Below are 24943 nucleotides of genomic sequence, written 5' to 3'. Positions count from 1 at the left end.
CAAGGTAGATCATCTTCTTCTAAAACTACTTCAACTTTCAATGCACCATTAATCTAACTAATCATCTTTCCATATCAAAATACATATATATATATTTTTACATGAATTAATAAATTTCAACACATAGCATATGTACATGGAACCATTGATGTCGATTAATGTGAATTCTCACATGGATGAGAAACCAAATTGTGTGGAACATAAATCAAGAAGGCGAACTCTAAATTCAATGTATGTAGATAACATGATATCAAAAGCATCCATCAACCAATCTACACATGCACCCAACAAATCTACACATAAAACATAGGAAACAAAAGCACGCATATAGCTAAAATCTTGAGCACAACATATTTTTGAACTTGATCAAATATTACATGACCCTTGATATGCTCTTGCATTAGTTTCCAAATTGCATGGTATATGTAGATACATATATCACTTGTGTGTGATTACAAGATGTTGGATTTACAAGAAAGTGTTCAATATCAATTTGTAATCCATGGGTGGATATTAGGTTGGTTAACATCACATTTGGTATTGTAAGTTATACAATGTAAATGCACATGGATGAAGAATCAAATTTTGTGAAACATAAACCAAAAAGGTGAACACTAAATTCAATATATGTAGGTAACATGCTATCAAAAATATCCATCAAACAATCTACATATGCACCCAACAAATCTACACATATAACACAATCAAATAAAGAAAATCAAATCAAATATATAACTAAAATCTAGTCCAATACATATTTTGAGTCCATATTTTAGGTATATGTAATCACAAATAACAAATTTTGAGTCCATATTTAAAGTATATGTGATCACAAGGTCTTGAATTTAAAAGAAAGTGTTAATGTCAAATTTTAATCCATTGGTGGATATTATGTTGGTTACCATCACACTTCCTATATAGTGTACATGTGAAACCAATGGTCACATGTTTGTATGGGTTGCAATATCCAGCACAACCAGCTTCAGTCTTTTAACATCACACTTGGTAGAGCAATGTCGAAAGTATGGGCTTAGTAAACATATGGACCACTCTTACTTGTGTTTATCTATCTTCAAATGCCTTGGCTTAAGCTAAGCTTAAGGCAGGACAAAATGCTTAGATCAAATATATGACATCTAACTTTAGATAGGGGATGATACTTGTTTGTTTTCCTGTTGTTGATCAGAATTTTTGTTGCAATGCCTAGGGTCTCTCACCATCCATGCACAAAGAAGAAAATAAAAAAATTAAGTAGACCAAGGCCTGCAAAAACCAATAAAAATACTCAAGGCGCTCCTCATTCAGGTTGTCAACCAGCCAAGCATTTCTTTTGTTGAGTGGCATTATGTAATGTGACATTAAATCCAACTTATCTAGTTTGGCAAAAAAAATTACACTTCTCATTTCTTGTTATATTTTTTTCTTTTTCCTTCTATTCTTAACCTTAACTTTTTATTTTTGATTTAGGGTTTCCAACTTTGGTTAATCATTTATCTATTGCTTCAAACTGTATTCTTATCATATATGCATGGAACTATTGATGTCAATTAATGTAAATGCACACATGAATGAGAAACCAAATTATGTGAAACATAAATAAAAAAAGGTGAATACTAAATTCAATATGTGTAGATAACATGATGTCAATAACATCTTCAAACCAACCCACACATACACCCAACAAATGGACACATGGAACACAACAAAATAAAGAAAACAATAAACATACAACTAAAACCTTACCCACAACATATTTTTTTAGTGATGATATATTACATGACCCACAAGATATTTTTGAATGATGACACTTGATATACTCATGCATTAGTTTCCAAGTGCATGTATATGTCTACATATATTAGATATATGTGATCAAAAGATGTTGAATGTACAAGAAAGTGTTCAATGTCAATGTGTAATTGACGGGTGGATAAAACACACATTTGTAAAACATAATGATTTTTGTCAGATCTTTTTGTTTTTACAACATTGAGAAAGCAGATTATAAGAACTGAACTTGTGAAAATCTCATAAAAATCCATAATATTTTGCAAATTTGAATTTTTATACAGACAACATTTTTGTATGAAAAATAACTGTCACCTATATTATAATGTACATGTTTGTATAGGCTCCAACCAGCTTCTATCTTTTTACATCACACTTGGTACAACAATATCATAACTATGGTCTTAGAAAACATGTGAAACTACTCTTGCTCATATTTATTTATCTTTAAATGCCTTGGTTTAAGCTATGCTCAAGGCAGGGCAGAATGCTTACATCAAATATCTGACACAGAATTTTAGATAGGCATTGATACTTGTTTGTTTTCCTGCTGTTGATCAGCATTGTTGTTGCAGGGGTTTCTCACCAGCCTTGCACAGAAAAGAAAATAAAACAAGTTAAGCAGACCAAGGGCTGCAAAAAACCAATAAAAACACTCGAGGCGCCCCTCATTCAGGTTTTCATTCAGCCAAGCATTTTTTCTGTTCCCACCAGTGGCATTATGCACCACTGTAATAACAACACTGCTGAGTAACAAACCCACACCCATGCCACACCAGTGCAATGACACAGCTGTACTTCTCATGCTCTGGGGAAACTGCACATACAAGAATTCAATCATACCAACACCATAAAAGGCTTCAGCCAGGCCTAGCAGACAATATTGTGGTGCCAGCCAAAACACAGAGATGGGCTCCCTGCTATTTTTACGCTTAATTTCTACCAGTGCTGCTACGACCATGGTGAGCACACAGATGACAAGGCCCATTCTCATCCTTTCAATTAAGCCAATGCCTCGGCTTTTGTTTGTTAAGCGACGGAAAAGTGGAATTATGAGTTTGTCATAGATGGGCAGCCAAATGGATATGGTTAAGAGGGTGAAGACACTCATGGAGGCCGGTGGTATTTCGAATTGGGGGCTCAGTTTTCTGTGCATAATCATTGCCTGGTATATCATGTAAGTGCTAGCGGTGCCCAGCAAGATGATGGACACCAATATTTCTACGCTCCAGATGGGTATTATTCTTATCACTGATTTGAGCTCTTCTACTTTCTGAACTGGGCAGAGCTTCCATGGATTGGGTGTGGAGGTATGCTCCTTTTCATCTTCTCTATTGATTATAGCCGCCTTGTTCAGAAACCTGCAGGATAAGAAACAGCTTCCATTAAGTAGGCAACAATTTCTTTAACTTCAGGGGCTATGCATCAATAGTGTTTGTTAGTAGTGGTGGAGGATTTCAGCAGCAATTAGAAGGTGTTAAGTTCGAGTTTGAGTTTTAGCTGGTTTATGAAAAGTTCAACATGATATCAAAGTTGGATCAGATTAAAAGTCTCAAGCATTCTATAGAATCACTTAAAGGGATGTGTTTGATAAAAAATCATACCTGAATCAAAGTTGGGCTGGTCCCAAGCATTCTATAGAATCACTTAAAGGGAGGCATTCGATAAAAAACCATACAGGTCTGAACTAAAGATAGGCTGGTCTTTAAGATGCCAGTAGTTCATGGTAGAGCACTCTAGCAGCAAATAGAAGATCCTGAGCTTAAAAGAGATGTTTGGTAATAAACCACACCTAGACCAAAGATGGACTAGTCTTTATGAGGCCAGTAGTTCAGTGATAGAGCACTTTAGCAGAAAATAAAAGACCCTAAACTTAAAAGTTGAGTGTTTGGTAATAACCACATCCAAACCAACGATGGGCTGGTCACTAGTAGTTCAGTGGTAGATCATTCTAACAACAAATGGAAGATCTTAGATTTGAATCTTAAGTGATCCGTGAAAGTTCAACAAATAGAGATATGTAAACGTACTTTTATCTAACATCCATGCATTAATGCTTTGCCTGTAGTTCAGTGGTAGAGAACTCTAGCAACAAATAGAAGATCCTAGGCTTGAAGGGGATGTTTGGTAATAAACCACACCCAGATCAAGATGGGCTGATTCTTAAGGGGCCAACTATTCAACGATAGAGCACTTTAGTAGAAAATAAAAAGTCTTAGACTTAAAGTGGAGTCTTTGTTAATAAATCACACCTGGATAAAAAGCGGGCTGATCTTTAGACCACAAATAGAAGATCCTAGGCTTAAAGGAGATGTTTGGTAATAAACTACACGCAGATCAAGATGGGCTGATTCTTAAGGGGTCAATTATTCAACGATAGAGCACTTTAGTAGAAAATAAAAGATCCTAGACTTAAAGTGGAGTCTATTTTTTAATAAATCACACCCGAACCAAAATGGGCTGGTCTTTAAGAGGCTACTAGTTCAGTGGTAGAACACTCTTAACAATAAATAATCTTAGATTTGAATCTTAACTGATCCGTGAAAAGCTCAACAAATAGAAAGATGTAAACATACTTATTCTAACAATCATACATTAATGCTTCTGTCGACTAAGAAAATTAAAAAAGGAAGGAAAGAAATTATGAAGAAAAAAGTCATTATAGAAAGGTGAGGGAAAAATTTACATACTTGAAGTGGTCTGTTGAAGAGAGTTTCAAATCATCTTTTCCTTTGTCCAAAGGCACATCGTACAATTCTGTTGGATCAGAGGGCAAAACCAAGTTTCTCTTACTAATAGATGCAACGATCACTTGAACATAGGCTGTCAAGGCACTGCCTTGTGGAGTGACCATGATATAATACTTCGATCCAAGAGTGAAAATGAGAGTGGATATAATCATAAGTATAGTAGCCAGACCGAATCCCCATTGCCAGCTGACATTACTTTGTATATAAACAAGAAAGGTGAGGCCCAACATGATAGAAACAGTAGATGCACAATAATACCAATTGAAAAAGCTTTGCTGATTTTTCCTGTCCTTGTCATCAATGCTGTCAAATTGCTCTGCACCAAAGGGTATGGATGATGACTTCACCCCACTTGAGCCCACAACCATTAGTGTCAGAAATATATAAAGCAGTACAATGTCATATTCAGTTCCTCTTATTTGATCTATAACAACAGATACCACTGTCATGAGTAGCAATGCCTGCATCAAACAATTCTATGAGTTCAATAATTTGAAGAAAAGTTCCTATGAATCCATTTTTTTCCAAATATAAGGGTTGATCTAAGTCCATTGTAATAGAAAATCATTAATAAAAAAATTATTTTTTATTTTTATTGAAACAATGCAAATAATATATATTGTAATAGAAAATCATTAATAGAATTCTTCATAGTTGATACTTTTCATTTGTGCATTATAATACACTTTCTTTCTTGAAGACTAGAGCACTATTACATCAAATTTACTTCGGACTTTCAGTCACATAGTCACATTGGTTTTTGTCCATATTATTGTATAACTCTTATTAAAGACTTTTTCAATATCTTTTAAAGATTAATAAATAAGGTCAAAGGTACATTCTAATTGGTAGATAGACAAGATCTAAATCAAATAGTAAATAAACTGGCAAAATATTTTTTTTAATTTAAATGTTATTCATCTAATATTGATCTTTAAATAAAAACAAAACAAAAATAAAATAAATTAATTCTGAAATAAAATAAAATAAATAATGTAAAAATTAAAAAAATAAATTAGTGATAAATAAAATAAAATATTTTTAAGTAAGTAATATAAGATAATTCTTTAGTAAATGAAAAAACTAATATATCTATCTTCAAAAAATTATGTAAAAGATATTTAGAGATAGTATTTTGGAGATGTCTATTTGATTTTTACAACAAATCTATTTTATTTTTTATTTTCAATTACTTAATAAATGTATACACATATATACTTGAAATATTTTATATATATAATATATCATAATTATAATTATATCTTTTAAATGTTATATATTAATGCTCTTTTTTTTTTTTTGAAAGTTTTTAATATAGAATTGTTTCATTTAAAATATTATTTTATATATGTATATGTATACATATATAAACATATGTAAATTTATATTATAATCAGACTTTATTAAAATATATAATTAAACTTTAAAATACATATTTTCCAATCTTTTGATAATTTTTTTTATTTATTTCAAAATATACTATGAATATTTTAATTAAGAATGTTAAAGAAGATTGAATATAAGACTATATTTATCCTAAGAAAAACACTTTCATATGCAAAGACAAATTAATATTCTTAAAAAATCCCATGAATATGGATAATGTGTTCTTGCATCAGATGCAAAAGCTATGGTCAAAACAAGCTATGAACCCAGCTGCAGTATTACTTAAAATCTAATTCCTGTTTTTGGGAGGGGCCAACCAATTCAATTTTGATGGCAAGATTACACAGATCAAATAGAATTTAATTTTGTCAGTGCTTACAACCAATTCAAATTGTAAAGAAATTAACTATGCCAGTGTTTACATACAATTTAAATTATGAAATTTGATGAAAAATGTACCAGATGAGAAAGTTACAGTTTGCCTACCAGTATGTATGAGAAAGAGGCAAAGAGGATTGTCCAAAACCTTCCTAGATAAGAATCTGCCACAACAGCACCAGCAATGGCTGCTATAAAGTTTAATCCACCCCAAAGGGTTGAAATATTTGCAGCTGCAAAGTAACCCATCTTGTATTCTTTGATCAAGAACACCGCCAGATTAGCAGATAAGCTGAACACTGCAAGATTTGCACAGCTCTCATTTCCTGCCAGGTTATAACACCATAATGATCATCCTTCAATTATAGTGTCTAGGTTGTGTTTTGACACAAATGTAATAATCTAATTTGGCCCGTTTAAAATTTATTTTATACAATATGTTGTTGTTCTTGGATTTGATTGGGTGATTGTTTTTTGCATCAGTGTTTGGGATCACACTTCATAATCCATCATCAGAATCTTTCATTTCTTTTTGTTCTCTATCATTCTAATGATAAATCACAGAGCGGAGTGTGATCTAAAACGTTGATGGAAAATACACTCACGCAATCGAATCCAAAAGAAGCATCAAACAGTCTCATGGATTATCACACTCCCTAATCCATCATCAGAATTTCTAATCTCCTTTTGTTCTCTATCATCCTGATGATGGATAACGGAGTGTGGTAGAAAATGTCCATGCAAAAAACACTCACGCAATCGAATCCAAAAGCAGCAACGGACAGTCTCATGGATTTTCACACTCTGTAATCCATCATCAGAATTTTTAATCTCCTTTTGTTCTCTATCATCCTGATGATGGATCATGGAGTGCGATACAAAACGTTGATGCAAAGAAAAAAACTCACACAATCGAATCCAGAAACAACAACAGACAGTCTCATGGATAATTATTGCACTCCGTAATCCATCATCAGATATCTACCATCTCGATGATGGATCACAGAGTGTGATCCAAAACGCTGATGCAAAAAAACATTCAGACAATCAAACCCAAAAGCAACAACAAACAGTCTCATAGAATATGGAAATCTACTAACATTGATCTTACACCTTTACAATCTCAATAAAATCGAAAGAACAAAGCATTAAGAAAATTCAAGTTCTAATTTGTTTCTACCTATAATAAAGGGCATAATTTTCCATCCACCCTTATGAGTCTGTTTCTTTGACACAGGAGAATCCTCAGTTTTTGAACATAACTCTTCCTTCACTCTCAATGGGGTGGCCAACTGCACTGGTTTTTCCATTGGGTCAACTACCAATTGAGCAGGGCAAATTCTCTTGCTGGTTATACAGAGATTTTCGTTAGACTTGTATTCATGAGCCCACACACTCAACTAAACTGTTAGTAACAGCAACCCAAAACCCATGATAGAAGAATATCAAAACTTTTCTCACATAATAGCTTCTGTAACTTGAAATCTCAAGTTACTGATAGCTATTTTAAACATCAAACGATATACAAAATGACTCTCTCCTCAGCAGGGTGTAAAGAATCATATTTATAGAAAAAAAACAGCTATCATGGCAGCTGCAAAATCTATTCCACTGTCATCTTGAAATTGACTTTTTACATTAGAAAATTTGATTTCAGTATGGGAAGTGGTTAATCATTTCGATGATACCTTAGTTTAGACAATAAAAAAGCATTCATATTATTTTCAGTTGTTTTCTTTTTTAGTTCTTTCCGAGACTGCTTACTATGCAATCCTCAAATCATTTTTTTCTTTAACTTTAAGTAAATGAGTAATTTTCAGTTAATTTTTTTTGGCTAAGGGCAAAAACAAACGCATCTTATACAATGTAGATCAAGGAAAAGTACAAAACTATATGAAGTAAAAGTACGATTTAAACAAGACATTCTCAATATATTACTCTTGGTTAAACCGCCCAATGAGAATGAAGCGCCCATCTTCAAAGACAAATGCAAATATCTCAAAATTGGCTCTATTTTACTCTCTTCATTTCATATAAGGCTCTGTAAATGAATGCTAAGCTATGCGACAAAGGTTTTGCGTAGATTAAGATGCACTTTGGCTGTTGGAACATGTGTGTCACAATTATGTTGATTGAAAGGTGAAAATGCAATTATAATGAGAAGGAAAATACTTTCCATTCCTTAGAATAAGGAGGGGGCTCGATATTATCGAAATATTGAATTTGCCCCTAGCAAAGTGGAATGGGGAGTGGTGGCGGTGTTACCACCGCACCACCTTCCTAAGGAGTAGGGTGCGCTCCAAAAGGTAGAAGGGGGTATCGACTTCACTACCATGTGGGTAGGGTGCTGCCACTTGTTCTATATATATAGATAATATCAATATTAATCTATTGATATAAATAGAGAGAGAGATATATCAATACTTTCATCGACATAAAGATATGAAAGGAAAAGAGTTAATCTTATGAAGGGATTCAGTCTAGCATTTCAATAAGGATACACAAATCAAGTTGTTATAACATTTCGCTAATCACAATCAACTCGACAAAAGACATCTTATCTCTACTCAACTAATCCAACTCAACTTGAACAACTAGGTTGTGAGTGTGTGATAGCTCAATAAGGCACATATATTAAGATTACCGAACCAAATTCCTCTCCTGAGTGATACTCTTCCTCCCCTCTAGAGGATCATTCATTTCCTGCATCCAACTCAACACATTACAACATTAGTCAGTTGTTATTAAAACATCATATATTCCATCTTTAAATATTCAAAATATAAGAATGTTTGCACATTCATTCATCCTATTTCCAAATATATTCAAAGCATATTTATGTGCTTACATTATCATAACCAAAACAAGTAAAAGTAAATAGTAATGTCAAAATGGGGTGTAACACATTCTACCTGTACAGTTTTTTATTGGTTGTAGGAATTTGCCTCTCAAGAGCACACATCATTTACACTATTTAAATTTCATGTGGTACATCTATTGCTCCTCTACTATGACACTCATTGTAGGATGTAGTATTTCTTTACTCATCATAGAATGACATAATGAAGTATATTAGATGAGAGGTCAAAGAGATTTCACTGTGTCCATTGCCATAATCTACCACCTCTCCAAATATTTACAATTAGAGTTACCAATCAAGGGTAGCTTTAAAATATAGCAATGTAAGATTTAGTTTAAAAACTCTCTTACAATAGGTTAATCAAACACCCCCCCCTCCCCCGGGTAAAGGTGTAAAATCCTGACGAATCTTTGATTATTTAAAGGAAAATATTTTTTTTTTGGCGAATTTTTTTAATAAAGAAAAAATATTAAATTTCATTTGCGAATTTTCCTCAGTTGCGTAAGAATCGTATGAAAATTAAAGCGAATTTTCATTCCTTTTGGAAAATAAATAATTTATTGGTGAATATTTTTCTATTGTGTGATTTTTTTTGAAAAATTAAGGCGAATATTTCATTATTTTTGGAGGAAAATAATTATTACATTGGCAATTTCTTTCATATTGCATGAAAAATGTAGAAAAATTAAAGTGAATCTTTCATTATTTTTTGGGGAAAATAATAACTACATTGGAAAATGTTTTTCAGTCACATAAAAATTGTAGGATAATTAAGGTGAATCTTCCATTACTTTTGGAGAAAAAAAACTAATATACCAAACACATCACATCTTAGTTGTAAGTGTCTTGCATATCCATATGAAATCTTTTAAAAATTTATTTTTTCGCACGTACAAAATCTTCATCGAAGATTCTCTACTATCCTTTTTGCATAGAGAACATTGCATCTGTCAGAGGAAGAAAAATATGGAGGATAACACAAATTTAATATTCAATGAGAAGATGCTAATATTAACCTGTGTTGATAGGTGTCAGGACTATTGAAATGAAAGATTTCTTGTGCTATATTTTATATCAAGGAATTCCAGAAAAGTACATCTCACACAGATTAATACAACATGTGGAATAATCCAAAGTATAGACCTGACAGACAGTTGCCCCCACTTTGCAAATCAAGAAATATTGTCATTATTCGCATGTTGCATTTCAGAATGTAGAAGATAGAAGTTATATTATTCGCATGTTGCATTTCAGAATGTAGAAGATAGAAGTTATATCATTCGCATGCTGCATTTTAGAATGTAGAAGATAGACATATTTCTAGAGATAAGTTTTTAGGAAGTGTTTTTGCCTTGCTTGCAGAGGTTTTAAAATGAAGTGCATAGAAGATGCAACTGAATTTTGGCACAAGGAGATATGGTTGAAGGTTTGCAGATGCCACATGAAGTAAAGCAGATTGATGACTTACCTTGTAGCTAGAGGGATTTTAAAATAGCCAAAGATAACTAGAAGGATTTTAAAAGGCTTGAGTGCAACTACAGGCTTCTCCTGCAGTTGCAAATAATTTCGAGCTCTTTGGAAACCGTCATTTCCCCCTTATAATGGGAAGAATGCAAAGAGAAAGCTGGGTGAAGACATTGGAGATGTGGTTTTGGAGTCAAGAATCCCTACTTGATCAAAACTCTCAAAGTTATCCCCTACTAGGAAATACAATGAGAATCTTGTATCCTAGTATTCTCTACATCGATAACCACCAATGTGCGATAATGGCATGGCTCATAATGTAGCTTGCATTCAGGGAAGTTTTTTGTGTCTCGGTACCAAATCTTTCATGTATATTGGCATGTCGGTTTTATGACATCCTACACATACAATACATGTTACACATTCTTGTAAACAGTCGGTAGCTTGTTGCAATCCTTATGATTATAAAAGGAATACCAAGGTTGTAAAGAAGGATTCTAAAATTTTCTTATCTCCGGGGAGAGTAGAAATAGGGATTTATCTTGTCTATTTGTGTAGGGTGGTTGCATGATGAAAGAAATTAGAGTGTACACTTTCTCTCAGTAGTTTTTCAATACTTCATGAATAGACTACTATATTGTTGCTAATATTATCTCCATTTGTACTTTCAGATGTAACATTAATGATGAATATTAATATTAAGGATATTTTGTTTTGTCTTGGAAAATTCCTTGTCAATGTGTTAACGTTACACACTTGATCTTAGATTCGACTCTATGCCCTAGACATAAGCACTTGTTTGTTGAAGCTATTCGAGATTTGTTTCAAAAATACATCAAAACCAAAGTGCAATTCAATGTAGAATAATTAAGGCGAATCTTTCACTAATTTTTTTGGAAAATAACACATGGAAAACATGTCATGGTCACTGTAACTGTACTGCATATCTGTTGGCATTAGCAACGTACTTTTTAACACATGAAATCTTGATCTCAGATTCTAAACGATCCTTTCGCATAGAAAATACAATATTAGCTTGTTCCAAAAGAAAATAATAAAATATTAAAATGGGTACAAATGTTAGCTTGTTCCAGAACAAAATAATAAAATATTGAAATGGCAGTTGAATGATTATAGCAGATTGACGAGTTCTGATTCTTTCATTATGGCATATTTAGAACTTCTAAATTTAGAGCTTCGAGGTTTTTCATAAATCGACAGTTGTGTTGAGTTGATTAAGGAGTATTATAAGTATTTCCCTCTACACTTGTTCAAGAACAATATCAAAAATGGAATGCGCGTATGTTTCCTATGTGTTCATAAGATATAGGTTTAATGACACTGAGTGGAGAAAATTTCAGGAAGGTTGTGTTTATAGCAGCACAACAGAATGCTTTGTAGCTAAAGGGACATTGAAATCATAGGAGGTAGTTGAAGGGACATTGAAAGGCCAATGCAGCTACAGGTGACCTTTCCCTAGATGCCTACCTTCGCCCCCTCATTTCCTAAAGCTTAAGAAACAGAGGGAGTGGGGAGGAGTACAATGAGGACAAGGGAGTGTCGGCTCTAGCAAAGAGCTTGTTTAGTTAAAATTGATAACTAAAGTTGGCCCCCCTGTTCTATTTACAATACCCATCTCAAGAGCATCCGTAAAGTTATCAGCAGTGCGATGCTGGTGCGGCTCAAGTAGTTGAATTTCAACAATATTTTATTCTTCACAATGGTATATGATAGTTTTAGTGCATATGATTTTATAAGTTATCTTGTTCTATTTTAGGTTTCATATTGGGAATATTTCATTTCCATGCGTATAAAACAAACATATGTCAAATGAAAACATGGCAGTTGTATACAACTTGAAGCTTGTTGCATTCCTTACTCTTATAAAAGGAATTCTAAGGCTATAATTAAGAGATTTTTTTGGAGGGAATCTTGGTCTCTTTGGAAAAGGGTAGAGTAGTAGTGTCTAAGTTAGAATGTGGATTCTTTCACAATGAAGAATGTAAAAATTTCTTCAACAATATTAATTAGTTTATAATTTGTCATGACAATTACTACAGATATAGTCTCGAGAATGTACTTCTTGATCTCACATGAATAATAATATCAAGGGTTTTGTTATTTCATATTTGTCTTTGCAAATCTCTTGTGAAAGTGAATTTTTTTTTGTGGGTTTATGGACTTGTATCAAAAATTAGAAAAATAAAGAAAGAAGATATATATATATTATTAACATATATCACACTAGGCAACTTATGGTAAGTGTGCATTTAATGAGACATTCATCCTGAAGTTGATCAAATGTCTTTAAATTGGGCATTGAGGTTTACCATGTTTTCACATTACATGTTCGAGTTGGAAACACTGAGGTGAGAGTGATGGGCACGCCAATTATGCTCAGGGCAATGAAACCACAAGCAACGTTTGTAGGTGAAGTCACTGATAAACGGTTGGGGGGGGTCTTGTTGAATCACCACCCGTACATAATGCATGTGGTCAAGATAGTGCTAGGGTTGGAGTTTCTAATGGTGTATCACAGGCATAGGGTCAATTCGTACATTCCAACCTTTTTTCTTGTCATGTTGTTATATGTGAGGGTTTCCAAGGAGTGGGCAAAAAAACTCACCCAGATGGTGTTCGAACATGCATATTTGTGCGGCATTGATGCAATGATAGACAATGTGGATGAGAACCTTTTCATTCACCTCCCATAGAACTATTACATTGGAAGGGTTTTTTAATTTTCGATTGTGCTAACACAAAATGCACAGTTGTTGTAGGCACGAAGGAGTGATATACTATGTAATATCAATTTCCTCATGTATGTAGCCAAAATCAAGGAATCTGGGGAGAAGGATTGACATTGGGACTACCTGACCACTGAAGGATTTGTAGATGAAGATGAAATTGATGAAGAGGATGCGGATAAGATTGTAGGGATGTTGGAGCTGAGGAGTGGAGCGGAATGGATTGAGGATGATAGACGCGGTGTGGAGCAAACTGTAGCAAGCAAAGCTCATGCTAACTGTGGACAAGATTGCTCGCTCATCTTACAAGCCAAGAAATTCAAGGAGGAACATGAAGCTGTGGAGGTGACAAGGTGGGCTGGGAATGTCTCCTAGCCATGAAGTATGGTGCAGATGCTTCATTGTGTTTTGATTCTTGAATTTTGTATTGTGGGTTATAGGTTGTTATGGGTGATCATTAGAAATTCTATCAGGAATGTATTTTCAGCTACAAACCAAATATTGTTGTATCTTTATTTTTAATCTTATCTTAATATAATGGGTGCTGGCCCTACCTAGCTATTAACTTATCAAAAATAAAAAAATCAAATGATTTATATTGGCAAATCTTTCATTACTTTGGGGGAAAATATTATAATGGATGTTGGCCTTACACAACTATTTACTGTTAGGGTTTATCAGATTTACTACTAGAAAATTTTATTGTTGGCAATTACCACAGTTAGGGTTTATTAGGCTCATGAAATTGAAAGACACATAGAAAGCAACGATTAATGTAACACATGCAATTATAGCCCATGCGGGAAACCCTAGAGCATAAACCCTTACAATGGTAAATTCACATTACAAAACTTATATAGAATATTTCAGAATCCAGAGCATGGTAAACATAAAACAGAACTGTAATTAAGATAATATAAGTTTATAATGAAAATTAAAAATTTGTGGATTGCAACGGGAAATTGGAATTGGATGTAATTATTGCAGGCACATAATCTAGTTTAATGTCTTTAAATTAATTTATTTTTTATTTGTCATATTTTATAAAATACTAAAAACCTTCGGCACTGTGGAGTTAGCATCATCAAGCACTTCCATCTAACTCTGCAATCACATGAAGATCCTGACCACTGATCTTACAAAAGACAGTCGCACATTATCACACTTAGGAGACAAACATGATAGACCCATGTCCTAGCCATGTTACGTGGATTTCCACATGCCATTCATTTAGTGGTCCAAGTGTATGTTGTCACTTTGGTAGGGCCCATGCGAGCGGAGTTGCAAAGTTATTTTGGTGAGCAGCTTTGATTAATTGCACAACTATGCAATGATTTGGGTCGTCAAATAAACAGGAGGTAACCGCTCAATACTGTGGTTTACGAGGAGGATAGATTGAGCCAACCCTTTCTGACGTATCCTTTGACCTCCAGCATGTAGAATCTTACGGGTCCACTTAAGAAGAGCCTAACGTCAGCAAGGCCCATGTGCCATGTGTATGGGTGAGGCTGCAAAGTTAAGTTGAACGAGCATTTTGATCTAAATGTGCAGTCGCATGGTGATGTGGACCATTGATCTCAAATAAAATGCACGACGGGGTAAAATATGAAAGTTTAAGTCATTACTTTTAATTTTTATTATATTTTAATATATTTTTTTATAATTAATTTATTATCTTTGAATTCATAACAATTTATTTTATATAATATGCAAATATTATAATACTATAAAGGCAAGTACTAGCCACTACGTGGCATTTGTTGATTTAAATTTATTCATTTCTTAGATTTAAATATTAGATCAATTTATCCACTTGTAATACTAAACTACTTTAAATTTTATCTTTAATTTACTATCAGTTATCCATAGAATGAGGTACAAGTTCTAGTTAACTATAAGTCTAGAATTAATTAATCAAACAACTTAATGACCATTGGATGATCATAGATCAATGACATAAGTTCTATTTTAGCCCGAAATTATGAAGGACAAAGGTTTCATCAAAAGTCACCGAAATAGAGACACGTGTGAGCATTGTCTAATTAACTATTATAAATTGTATACTTATTTTACGAGGAGGATAGATTGGGCCAACCCTTTCCGACGTGTCCTTTGACCTCCAGCATGTGAAATCTTATCAGTCCACTTAAGAAGAGCATGACATCAGTGGGGCCCATGTGTCATGTGTGCGGGCAGGGTTGTTAGCAACAATCAAGAAGGAAGACTGAGAGGGGGGGAGGGGAGGGGGGGTGAATCAGTCTTCACTAGAATAACAAACTTAATCACAAAACATAGATCTAATAAACTGCAGTAATAAGATAGATAAGCAAATTAAGACCACAACACACAACTCCAAGATTTTGACGTGGAAAACCTGGTTAAGGGAAAAACCACGGTGGGAACCTAACCACAGTAAGATGATACTCTGCAGTAGTATGTGAAAATGTTACAATGGGGAATGCACATGCATTCAGGCACACTTCCTAGAGCTCATTGCTCAAATATAATGGCTCAGAAGGCTACAACCCTTAGGGAAGTCTCACTGACTTACAATAAGATTTGGACTACAATCCGGAAGAAGTGAACTGAAAGAATAGCATCTCGAAATGCCTGATTACAGTTCCGGTTAAGCAAAGATATTTGCCCTACAACACCAATCTCACCTCAAACTCAACATCAAAGGATAAATCACTTGTTCGCACACAAATCTCTCTCAGATAATGCAGACACAATATTGACACCCAAATTACATGACTATACCACCTATATATACAATTCATCAACCTTGATAACAAGGTTATCTAAACCCTCAACCCTCAATTACAAAATTACATCACACAATATAAAGATCAACCATCAGACCAATATAATGATTTTCATAGCATAGCATGGTCCTAAAATAAATTCTCAAATGCACAACTCTACCAAAAATCATCACCAGTTGATAGAAACGACCAAAAAATTGCACAACAATCAATGTGGATCATCAAAACAAATAGGACATGACTAAGAAACACCAACAAGCACATTAGAATCATCTGAAACAATTGTACCAACACCACTTTTTCAGATCTTCATTTTTCAAAGTCTGAAAGCTCAAGAACATAACCAATCAGTAACTGTCACGAAGAAAGATAACTTGCAGAACACCAAATCACAATCCATCTGAAATTAAGCTACACAAGACCATCCCAAGAAAAATCCCAAAAACTCAACACAAGATCTGATCACACCAGAATATACCAGAGGATATACCAAACTCTGCAAAACAGTGATCAACAAACCAACACTACAAACCGAATCAGAAAATCTTCCCAATCTGCAATCACTGGAGCAAACCACAAAAATATGTTCATAGAAATGACAACAACATATCCTAGCAGAAACAATTATCATCAGTATCCAACAATCCCCCCTTTGGAATTGATGGCAACATATGAATGTGAAAAATAATTAATGTAAAGAAAGAAGATATCTCCAGCAAACCCCCCCTAAGATCAGGACCTAGAAAGAATTTTTTCACATGATCTCTCTCCCCCTTTGACAGCAATGCCAAATCTCACAAAACAGAAAACCAAACTCTCTCTCCCAAAACAAAAACATGAATCTCTCTCCCATAAATTCATAAGTAGATCAACAAACTACTCCACCAGAGGAGCAGCACCAACTCACTAATCCAACTAAAAAGAAAGGCTCTGAAATCCACCGGATTAATGCAATAAGTTGCATCTAGTTCTCATCAGGAGGGGTAGATACCCCTAACTTGTCTCTCAAGTAGACAAATTTATCTGTAGGCAAAGGTTTAGTGAGAATATTAGCTATTTGTTCCTTTGTAGATACATACTCTAGCTTCACCTTCTCTTCACTGACTTACTCTCTCAAGTAATGATATTTGATTGACACATGCTTAGTCTTTGAATATTGCACCAGATTCTTTGACATGTTAATAACACTGGAATTATCATAGTATATAATAGTAGGCTCATCATAAATAACTCTGATATCCTTCAACATTTGCTTCATCCAAAATACCTGAGTGCAATTACTAGTAGCAAAAATGTACTCAGCTTCAGTAGTAGATAAGGACACTGAATCTTGTTTTTGCTAGCCCATGAAACCAACGTCTTACCCAAAAAGAATGCTCCACTGGTAGTTCTCTTTTGGTCATCAACATCACTAGCCCAATCAGCATTAGTGTAGGCACATAGCATGAAATCATCATTCCTCAGATACCATAATCCATAGTCCACATTTCCCTTCAAGTATCTTAATATCCTCATCATAGCAATGACGTGACTCTCTTTTGGATCAGCTTGACATTTAGAAGCAATGCAGACAACATGCATAATGTTCGGCCTAGTCTAAGTAAGATATAACAGTCCACCAACCATAGATCTGTACAAACTCTAATTAGCTTTAGGAGATTCAACATTTTTAGGCAATTTACAACCAGACACCATAGGAGTTCAAACTGGTTTGTAGTCATCTAATCCAAACTTCTTCAGCAATTCCTTCACATACTTAGTTTGATATATGAATATACCTTTTCTAGTCTGTGCAATCTGCAAACCTAAGAAAAATTTCATCTCACCAATCATAGACATCTCAAATTCTTTCTTCAAATCACCGGCAAATTTCATGCTCAAATCGTCATCACCACTAAAGATTATATCATCAACAAAGACTTCAACAATCAGGATGTTATCATTTTCTATCTTAAAGTAAAAATTATTGTGAGTAACACCTTTAATAAATCCCAATTTCAACAAATATTTATCTAGTCTAGCATACCAAGCTCTAGGAGCTTGTTTTAATCCATAAAGAGATTTCTTCAGCTTACAAACCATGTCTCCATCATCTGATAATGAAAATCCATCAGGTTTCTCAATGTAGATTTCTTCCTCAAGATCATCATTCAAAAAGGCAGATTTGGCATCCATCTGATATACCTTGAAATCTTTATAAGCAGCATAAGCAAGCAACAGTCTAACAACTTCAAGTCTGGAAACCGAAGCAAACGTATCATCATAATCAATCCCTTCTTGTTGTGAATATCCTTTGCAAACTAGTCTAGCTTTATTTCTGACAACTTCACCGACTCTATTCAATTTATTTCTGAATACCCATTTAATACCAATAACATTATTATCCTTAGGTCTAGGCACAAGTTCCCAAGTGTTATTCTTTTCAATCTGATCTAATTCTTTTTCCATAGCTCTCATCCAACTTTTATCTTTATAGGCTTCAACAACATCTTTAGGTTCAACTTTGGAAATCAAGCATACTTCTTCAGCAACTAACCTTTTTCTATTCATCACGCCTTTATTCTTATCACCAATAATCTGATTTTTAGAATGATTCAATCTTACATTCCTCGGAGTCTTCTGATTGTTTTGATTCTCAGGTTCCTACACTCCTTCACCAACAACATCTGGATTCACAATCTCTACCGGATCATTCTGCTTAGGTTCTTCAAGCTGAATAGGGGCTAAAACAATATGTTGTCCATCATCATAACCATATGTTCTGATCTCTTTCCCAAGGTTCTCATCCACCTTCACATTTGCACTTTCTACTATATTTCTTAGTCTTTTATTGTAGCACCGGTAGGCCTTGCTCTTTGTTGAATATCCCAAGAAAATTTCTTCATCACTTCTAACATCAAACTTTCCTATATCCTTATCTCTTTTGATATAGCATTTGCTACCAAATACTCTGAAATATCTCACAGTAGGAACATGACCAAACCAAAGCTCATACAGGGTCTTACCGGTATCTCCTTTGATGTAAACTCTATTGAATATGTAAATAGAAATACTAATAGGTTCTCTACAGTGGATCTTCATAACATTATCTTCAATCAACACGACCCTTGCAGCATCAAAAACAATTATGTTCTTCCTCTCAACAACGCCATTTTGCTGAGGGGTTCTAGGAGCGGATAATTGTCTTTGAATCCTATGCTTCTCACATAATGAATTGAACTCACCAGAACAAAATTATCCACCTCTGTCAGATCTCAAACACTTCACCTTCAATCTAGCCTCAGTCTCAACCTTAGCTTTGAATATCTTGAATTTGTCAAATGCTTCTGATTTCTCCTTAAAAATACAACCCACATCATCCTAGAATAATCATCAATTAGTAGCATAAAATATCTATCACCCTGCACACTTCTAACATTTGTAGGTCCACATAGGTTAGTATGTACAAGATCTAGCATTCCATTAGATGTATATTGTTTTCTCTTGAAATAAATTATTGTTTCCTTACCCAACTGACATTCCTTACATACCGGATTACCAGGTTTAACAATCTTATGCAAACGTCTAACGACATGTGTAGAATTGATCTTAATAATTAAATCAAAATTTACATGACACATTCTCCTATGCCATAACCAACTCTCATCAATCTGAGCAATCAAACAACTTTTCTCACCAGCATTCAAATGAAAGATGTTACCTTCAATTTTAGTTCCAAAAGCAATCTCTATACCGGAGACATTTAAGATCTTGCATTTACGATCCTTGAATTGTAGATCATAACCTTTATCAACCATCTGTCCAACGTACTCAAAAGATTATGTTTCAAACCTTCAACATATAATACATCATCAGTGTTATGCTTACCATCAAAAGAAATAGAACCTCTCGCACAGATCACACAGGCTTTGTTATCTCCAAATCTAACTATTCCACCATCATACCTTTCCATACTCACAAATTTGCTTTTGTCACCGGTCATATGATGTGAACAACTGTTGTCAATCACCCATTCATCTTTCTCTTCAACTTCTGTAGCTAAAGCTTTCTACTCAATAGTATAGCTAGTGGAATCAACAGGTATAGGTCTTCCTTAATGGCAAGGAATACAACTTCATCTCCTTCAGATTCTTCATCTATAATACCTTCATCAGCAGCATAATAACAATTCTTCTGATTCATATACTTCATGTTAGGCTTGTAGGGCTTTTCATACTTCTCATGCTTGTCATATCAATCATTCCTATCATGCTTATCAAACTTATCATGTCTGACATTTTAGCCATTATCTTCGGGCATCTAGAAGCAAAATATCCTATCTTGTTACAAGACAAACATTTCAAAGGAAACTTTCCATCATACTTACCAGCACCTTTAGGCAATCTTTGGGAAATTAGTGCTTCAAGTTCATCGAGCTCCCTTTCTTTCTCTCCATCTCTCTCCTCTCTCTTTCATATCTAGATATTTTGCACTCATCAGGACCATATTTTTGCTTACCGGATACAGATGCAGATGCTCTAAATGCAGTCTCAGATTTTCCATGTGATTCTCCAAATTCGCTCAGCTCAAATGTAGCAAGCTTTCTAGCCAATATATCTCTTGTCACAGTAGTCACACTCCAAATCTCATCGGCAACCTTATGTTTATAGGCAGGAGGCAAAGATCTTAGCACCTTAGCAACAATTTCATCTTCCTCAATGGTTCCACCAGCACATCTGATACCTAGGACAAGGTCATTCACCTTAGCCATAAAAGAGTGTACGTTCTCATCATCTCCCATCTTCAATGTCTCATACTTTCATTTCAAACTCTGCAACTTAGCAACCTTCACTTGTTTATTACCTTCATACAACACCTCAATCTTCACCCAATTCTCATGTGCGGTCTGGTCTCATTACATTTGTCATCTTAGAATCAATCAAGGCACTAAGCAATGCTTCCTTTGCTCTAATATTGTGTATAGATTCCTTAACCTCATCAGGAGTAGCTGGTCCATTTTGAGGAACAACATAGAAATTCTTTGTAATCTTCCAATAATATTCACCAAGATATTTCAAGTGCACTTCCATCTGGTCCTTTCATATAGCATAGTTACTTCCATAAAATTTGAGTGTCCTTCTTAAAGATAACACCTTGAGCTTCCATCTTGGATCTCCTCAAGCGATTAAGCTTCTACTGAAGAATCTATCTTTGATACCAATTGTTAGCAGCAATCAAGAAGGAAGACTGAGAGGAGGGGTGAATCAGTGTTCACCATAATAACAAACTTAATCACATAACATAGATTTGATAAATTGCAATAATAAGACAGATAAGAAAACTAACAACACAAAACCAAGATTTTGACGAGGAAAACTCGGTTAAGGGAAAAACCACAATGGGAACCTATCCACAATAAGATGATACTCTGTAGTAGTATGTGAAAATGTTACAATGGGGAATGCACATGCATTCAGGCACACTGCCTATAGCTCACTGCTCAAATATAATGGCCCAGAAGGCAACAACCCTCAGGGATATCTCACTGACTTACAATAAGATTTAGACTACAATTCAAAATAAGTGAACTGAAATAATAGCATCTCCAAATGCCTGATTACAGTTCTAGTTAAGCACAAATGTCTGCCCTGCAACACCAATCTCACCTCAAACTCAACACCAAAGGATAAATCACTTGTTCACGCACAAATATCTCTCTGATAATGCAAACACAACATCAACACCCAAATTACATGATTATACCACCTATATATACAATTCATCAACCTTGATAACAAAGTCGGCTAAACCCTCAACCCTTAATTATAAAATTACATCACACAATACAAAGATCGACCACCGGACCAATATAATGAATTACATAGCATAGTATGGTCCTAAAAAAAATTCCCAAACATACAACTCCACCAGAAATCACACAAAGATCAACCGCAACACGCTACACCACCAGAAAAATCGTATAACACAAAAAATCATCATCGGTTGATAGAAACCACCAAAAACTCGTACAACGATCAATGTGGATCATCAAAACAAATAGGACATGACTAAGAAACACCAACAAGCCCATTAGAATCATTTGGAACAATTGCACCAACACCAGTTTTTAAATCTTCATATATCAACATCTGAAAGCTCAAGAACATAACCAATCAACAACTGTCACCAAGAAAGATAACTTGTGGAGCACCAAATCATGATCCATCTAAAATGAAGATACACAAGACCATCCCAAGCAATATCCCAAAAACTTAGCACAAGATCTAATCACACCAAAATATATCAAAGGATATACCGAACTCTGCAAAACAGTGATCAGCAAACCAACACTACAAATCGGATCAAAAAATCTTCCCAATCTGCAATCATTAGAGAAAACCACAAGAATATGTTGACATCAATGACAACAACATACCCTAGCAGCAACAATGATCAACAATATCCAATAGGGGCCAGGAAGTTAAGGTGAATGAGCATCTTGATCTAAATGCATAGTCACACAGTGATCTGGACCATTGGTATCAAAGGAAGTGCACGACGGGGTAAAATATGAAAGTCATTAATTTTAGTTTTTATTATATTTTATTATTTATGAATGTATTCATTACTTAGATTTAAATATTAGATTAATTTATTCACTAATAATATTTTGGGGGGTTGGTAATAAATAGATTTTATTAATATTATAAAGATATGATAACAAAAGGATAATAAGCTTCCACAGTGGCCATCCAAAAAAAGACCATACACCTACTCAAGCTCTAGCATATTCACGAGACCCCCCCCCCCCCAACAAAATTCTCCCCAAAATCCATCAAAACAAGCATGTTCATTATTGACTGCTCGATAACAATCGCAGATCATACATTCATTGTTTTATAGAATCACAACCCTAAACAAAGACTACCAGCATGATTGAGTAACACAAAAAAAGAGACATTACATTTAAAAATTTAGAGTCCAAAGTCCTCTTGAAACCTAGACAAAGAAAGCAGTATGTCCACTATTCTCTTCCTCAGCCTCAATTCCCTACCCACCTCCATCCTAGCCACCTCACTTGCATCCCTTATCACAGCTTCTAATCTCATCAACTCTACAAATGTCTTCAAAGCCTCCCATCCCCGATTTGCAAGAGTCCTAAATCTTGCCTTCATTTCATCTTCTTTCCATTGTATGAAAGGAATATAATACACTGGCTCATCCACTCCTTCAGAGACATCAATGCCCACTCTAGGTATTGCACATTCGCAGATAGATTCCATGCCCAAGAGATACTCATTTGATATTAGAGCTCTCAGAACCCTCTTCACCGTGTCCACTGAATCTTCAAACTCTAAACCCCATGATGAAATTAAGGAGTATATCTCCATGTTTCTCCTATATCTATATATGTGCAATCTCTTCCCCCATAATTAACTTCACCACCTGCAACAATCTCTCATCCTTGAACAGAAAAATCCCCTGTAGCCATCTGTATGTGATCCTACCCATGAAGGGCACTAACCTCTTCTTTGTTTTCAGTGTAAAACTCGCCTCCATTTCTTCCAGTCACTATAGTATCCCCACCTTCACAGCTTTGCCTTGCTAGCACTTCAAACCAGCCTCTGGAGGAAGAGACTAAGAAGGGGTTACCATTATACTAAAACCAAATTACTATAAAGAGCTTATAAAGACAATTATAACCATCATACAATGATATTAACTCTCTCAAAGACAAATTGAGCGGATCTTGGATACAAACAATGAGGTTTATAAAACAAAAGATCTAGGAGAAAATAATGCAGAAGGCTAACCAATTGTGTCAGTTGTTTGAATTGACTGGAAATATCATAGTACATTATGTGAAGCTAACTGAATACATTGCTCAAAACAGAAAGTTGATTTCAAGTGAGAAAATTGCAGATCAAATTTTGCAAACAATATACAAATCTAATGACAAATATTTGGCATCCAAGGGAATTCACAACCGCATTGATGCCTCAGTAAAGACTTCATTTGTCTTTCAAAAATGTAAGAAACTACAGGAATCACAAGAATATTTGGATAAGGCTGCAAAAAGGATGAAGAAGTTGCATGGAAAGGTGCAGAGATTGACAGAACTTGGTTTTCCGATGAGTATCGATACAACACAACAATACATTGGAGATGCTGCTTTCAAAAGTAAGATGGAAAACAAAATGAAGCTTGATTTGGACTTGTTTCCTAAGTATACAAATGAGGCTAACTTTTTGGTCATGGCCTAACCATTGATAACCTTGAATGAAGCTTTGGATGAAACATTGATGTCAACTTTCACTTCCAGTTATGAACAAATTTGCAATTCACTTGCTATATGTTAGAAAAAAATGGAGTTACATCAAATGGAGAGTGGAGAATGCTATAGAAGCTCATACAATGATTCCTAATATGTACTGTATAATTTGTATTCCCAAATACATTCAGGATTTTTGATTACTTTATTTGTAATTCCAAGAATATTGTAATTTGACGTGGCTTGAATTAACTCTGTGTTATCTTTGTTTTATGATTCTATGAATTTTTTGTTCTGGCTTAACTCTATTTTATGATTCTATGAATGTTTTGTTGTGGTTATCTTTGCTTTATGATTCTATGAATGTTTTTACGCGGATTCACTCAACTCTGTTCTATCTCTATTTTATGATTCTATGAATGTTATGTTTTGGCTTCAATTAACTCTGTTCTATATCTGTTTTATGATTTTATGAATGTTTTTCATGGCTTCAATTAATTTTGTTTTAGCAGTGACTGTTATTAGCCTGTTTCCAATCATTTAAGTTGTCTCTT

The 24943-nt window shown here is 34.4% G+C and overlaps 1 protein-coding gene across 1 annotated transcript; it reads right to left on the bottom strand.

Moving 5' to 3' along the window:
- Positions 1–2305: 2305 nt before the first annotated feature.
- On the bottom strand, positions 2306–23508 carry LOC131053723 (protein NRT1/ PTR FAMILY 2.13-like). Its single transcript, XM_059221939.1, has 4 exons — positions 23196–23508; positions 6411–6628; positions 4479–4999; positions 2306–3149 (listed from the first exon to the last, which is right to left on the bottom strand). The coding sequence occupies exons 1-4, from the start codon at positions 23506–23508 to the stop codon at positions 2306–2308; spliced, it is 1896 nt and encodes a 631-aa protein (XP_059077922.1).
- Between the last annotated feature and the right edge of the window lie 1435 nt (positions 23509–24943).

This window comes from Cryptomeria japonica, chromosome 6 (assembly GCF_030272615.1).
Source record: "Cryptomeria japonica chromosome 6, Sugi_1.0, whole genome shotgun sequence".
In the NCBI taxonomy this organism is placed as follows: Eukaryota; Viridiplantae; Streptophyta; class Pinopsida; order Cupressales; family Cupressaceae; genus Cryptomeria; species Cryptomeria japonica.
Note: the sequence above shows the minus strand (reverse complement) of the source record. Positions and strands in the feature narration are given on the sequence as shown.

Coding starts and splice junctions, on each gene's coding strand:
- LOC131053723 (XM_059221939.1), bottom strand. CDS start 23,508: ATGGAGATATACTCCTTAATTTCATCATGGGGTTTAGAGTTTGAAGAT. Junction 6,629..23,195: donor AGCTGTGATAAGGGATGCAA/GTGAGGTGGCTA, acceptor ATAACCTGGCAG/GAAATGAGAGCTGTGCAAAT. Junction 5,000..6,410: donor CCTCTTTCTCATACATACTG/GTAGGCAAACTG, acceptor TGTTTGATGCAG/GCATTGCTACTCATGACAGT.